Below are 4036 nucleotides of genomic sequence, written 5' to 3'. Positions count from 1 at the left end.
CACCCACGCATGCACACACACTTTAATTTCCTCTTTCCAATTAGAGTTAGTGAGGTAGCGCTGAAATGGGTGAGGTGTTTTGGTTCATTTTAGGTTTAGAACACTTATAATTATGCGCATTAATGTTGTGGTAAAGCGTTCAAACACTAAAGTCAGCAGCTCTTTAGAATACGAATCTGAAAACATCAAGTTACAAACTGCAGACAAATCCAATTAATTATGAGCAGTGGGATTCTCAGGGGAGCTCTCTGTCCTCTCTCTTTTTTTCTCTCTCGCTCTCTCTCTGACATCACTGGGAACTTGTGTGTATAAAGTAACCACAAGAATGCAGCGTGTCAGGCAAGGGAACGCGAGTACAGACAGAGGGCCCTTTCTTTCACAGGGTATGCAGGGCAGGGAGAAGGGACGCTGCACTGAGAGAGTGACACACACGGGCAGAGAGAGGTAAAGAGATACAGGCACAAAGAGCACAGTTCAATACATACCAAGTATGGGGCAACATTGAGAGCTTAGAGATTATCAACAAAAAGCAGGATTTACAAGGAAGAGGAGAGGGAAAAAACAGCTTTACTGGCCCGGACTTCTAAAACCTTTTGCCGGTAAGGTGTACATTTCAAAAGACTGTTGAGAAATGATGAATGGGAAGCTGTTGATCTTGAATGCTGTTGATCTTATTTGGTTGAGTATCTGTGGCTAAGGAGTCAATGTATATACTTATAATACTATGCGTGAACTGGAAGTCTGTTGTTTTGGAAAGTCCCCTCCGTCGGTTAAACAGGTATTGTGATGTACCAGGTGATATGTTGCTGTTCAGTCACTACTCAGTGCCATTCTATAGCATATCTCTCTCAGGAAATGTAAATCTTAAATATAGCATTGGGCCTTTGCACATTGTCTATGACTAGTGACATTATGGTTTTGATGGTTGAAACCTAAGGTTCACCTAAGATCTTAAATGTCTGAGATTTCTATCATTTGATTTGAAACTTTTCCTCGTTATGCTCTCTCCTCTACTTATACTATTTCACTCTCCCTGACTCAAAGGTTACCTTTCAGCTTGAACTGTAATGCATTGAGAGAATGTCCTCTCTTATACTGTGTGGAGATATGGGCATGTTCCCAACTGTTCCCATCAAAAATATGCAATCTTGTGTTTCTTACCACGACACTGATTTAGAGTAAAGATGTGAATTTGGTACACTAACACATGACTTTTGCTGTCTCTAAACTTTTGACTATCCCTGCAAAAGACTGTTGACTGACTCTTATTATTAAGATAATTAGAATTGAACATTCGCCAGTTCTTCTTCATAATGGTTTTTCAACAAATGATTACCGTGGGCCATTCATGAAATATTCCTGTTTTGCCTTGTGTTGCCTGCTGTCATTCAGGCTTTTAGGTTGGGCAGAACAGAGTTCCAAGTTCCATAAATAGCTGTAGCTCACTAATGCAGTCATAAGAGTTTTTCCCCCATCCTGGCTTTGTGAGCCACTGAAAGTATCTTCCTGTTCACAGCTGATCATAGGCCAAGACAATGTTATGTCATTTTGTTACGTTGTTGTTATATTACATTAATTCCACGGCCTGACCAGAGTGCAAAGGCCGTCTGAAGGCATGACACACTATGGAGTGGGGATGTTGTGATAGAGAATTAGATCTTGATATATTTTTCAATGCATTGAGCTTTCATTGATTCTCTTCGTTCTCAATTTCGGCTTGAGAACTACCTCAGCATCTGTAAATGTATGTGGTGTGCACTGCAACAGACCTCTGACCATTTTCTACTCTGGCGAGGAAGACTATTCTTGCACCTTGCTGGACAATGCTAATGAGTGATATCCCACTGGGATAAGATGTAAACTCCACATCTATTTTACGTTGAACCAGCATTCCATTGAAATGACGTGGCATTGATTCAGCCAGTGCGTGCCCAACGGGATTGTTACTCATTCCTTCCAGTCATCATACCTTGTATGTCTCAACTTTAGACTCAGCATCACCATAAAACAAATGCATAGACCTACATACATGAATAATGGAGAAGCTTACATTTAATGGATTTGGTGAACAAAATGTGTTTAGCTGAAATGGGACCTTAATGTTGACAAACTGCAAGTAGGTGCAGCCTTCTTAACTCAATGCAACAAAGTAGCAGCAGCGCACAGTTTCCTGTTTTGTTATGCTAGGAAGGAAGTGAAGCTGACTATGGGTAAGCCAATTTCACACATGGGCTGTGAGACAAACACAAACTTTTTTTCTGTTCACTTGCAGTCAGAAACATTTGGCTTAGAAAATGGAGCAGGAAATATAATATATCTTTTTTTTCCCCTCACAGGGCCATAATCCTAGTCGACATAAACCTACAAACTACCCTTTGACCTCCTGGATACCCATAACGGTTACCATTGATCCAAGTTACAGTGGAGTGCTACACTCAGTCAATGTTAAAGTCAAAACCATCAAAGCTAGGCCGCCATTAGCCGGCACATTTAAATGTATTTCCCTCCATGGTGCATTCAGGCAGCCAGAGCCATGACATTTTCCTCCAACTTCAATGAGAGTAAAGCTGAATAAGAAACTTGAGCAGGGGAGGGAAGAGAGCGAAAAGGCACCAGTGGGACTGGGGTTCACTCTGCTCACCTTCTTCTCTCTAATTCTCTCCACAGAAAATGTCCTCATTCCATCACTTCTCCCAGAGGAGAATGGATTAAAATAGAGAGGAGACTCCAGAGGACGTGAGGTGGGATCCCAAATCCCAAAAGAGGAAACAAACAAACAACACAAACAGGCAGACTTCATAGACTTTCCCATCAAGGCAAGGAGAGATCGGAATCATTACAGCAACTGAAGGATTACAAAGGAAAACCCCCCCTCTCTCATAAACAATTGATCTTTGGACTTCAAACTTTCATAAAAAATGCGTTTGTCTTCAAACCCCCAGATAAGGCGGTTAAGGAAGGAGGGGAGGATAAAGAGATTCTCCCTGCATCAAGGATTTTTCTAGTCTGTCCCATCCTCCCTTTCCTTCATCAGATATTCATTGTGACTGGGATGTCCTACTATATCAGCGAAATCTTCAATGTCATGAGTTCACCAGGAAACTGAAACCAGCACTAGATCAGGGTCAAATCACCACAAGAACAATCCCCTGATAACAGCAACACCCTTGCTGACTACTTCAATCAGAACGTGTTCACTATTGTAATTGGTTTCTTCTTCAAAGATTACCCTCAAGAGGAATTGTTAAGACACTGTCAGTGAACAATGAAGGAAGACATCTTGGATTTTTTCAGTGACTTGTGGAAGGTGGCCACCACTAAGCATGACCAGGGGATCTATAACACAGTCTGCCTGGTGGTGCTGCTAGCCCTGCCTATGGTGGTGCTCTTCACTTCTCTGGTGGTGTGCTGCCACTGCTGCTGCTGTCGCCACGCCAACTGCGCTGGTTGCTGTGCAGTCAGCCCCAGCTCAGCCTTAGCAAAATCAGACAAAAATAAGAAGAGTCCGAAAGATGAGGACTTGTGGATCTCGGTCAAAACAGGACCTATGACACCAGATAGGGTTGCCCTGACGATGGTGTAAGGTTCAGATAAGGTTTTATCCTTTTGTATTCATGTGAAGCTCTTTTTTACTGCAAGGTACAGGTACATGATGCCGAGCACTGGTGTTCAATATGCTCGACAGAAACGGTTGAAAGACAGTAAAAGAGCCAACGATACGTGATTGTGTGTGTGTGTGTGTGTGTGTGTGTGTGTGTGTGTGTGTGTGTGTGTGTGTGTGTGTGTGTGTGTGTGTGTGTGTGTGTGTGTGTGTGTGTGTGTGTGTGTGTGTGTGTGTGTGTGTGTGTGTGTGTGTGTGTGTGTGTGTGTGTGTGTGTGTGTGTGTGTGTGTGTGTTCTTCTATCCATGTTGGGACCTAAAATCCCCAAAAGTCCCCACAACGATAGTAAAACAAGTCAAATTCCCATGTCCTCATTAGGACAAAGACTATTGGGTTAGGTTTAGGGTTAGAATTAGGGTTAGGGTAAGGGATTAG

General features: G+C 42.6%; 1 protein-coding gene across 3 annotated transcripts; it reads left to right on the top strand.

The window, feature by feature from the left end:
* The first annotated feature begins 48 nt into the window (after positions 1-48).
* On the top strand, positions 49-3797 carry LOC110508740 (uncharacterized protein KIAA0040). 3 transcript variants are annotated; one of them, XM_021589504.2, is made up of 2 exons: positions 49-444; positions 2668-3797. In XM_021589504.2, exon 2 carries the CDS (start codon positions 3266-3268, stop codon positions 3581-3583), a length of 318 nt encoding a protein of 105 aa, XP_021445179.1. In that variant the 5' UTR covers positions 49-444; positions 2668-3265; the 3' UTR covers positions 3584-3797. The 3 variants fall into 3 exon arrangements, with proteins under 3 accessions (XP_021445179.1, XP_021445178.1, XP_021445177.1); XM_021589503.2 differs by having other exon boundaries at positions 49-599; positions 2337-3797; XM_021589502.2 differs by having other exon boundaries at positions 298-599.
* Positions 3798-4036: the final 239 nt, after the last annotated feature.

The sequence above is a fragment of the Oncorhynchus mykiss genome, chromosome 28, assembly GCF_013265735.2.
Source record: "Oncorhynchus mykiss isolate Arlee chromosome 28, USDA_OmykA_1.1, whole genome shotgun sequence".
NCBI lineage: Eukaryota > Metazoa > Chordata > Actinopteri > Salmoniformes > Salmonidae > Oncorhynchus > Oncorhynchus mykiss.
Note: the sequence above shows the minus strand (reverse complement) of the source record. Positions and strands in the feature narration are given on the sequence as shown.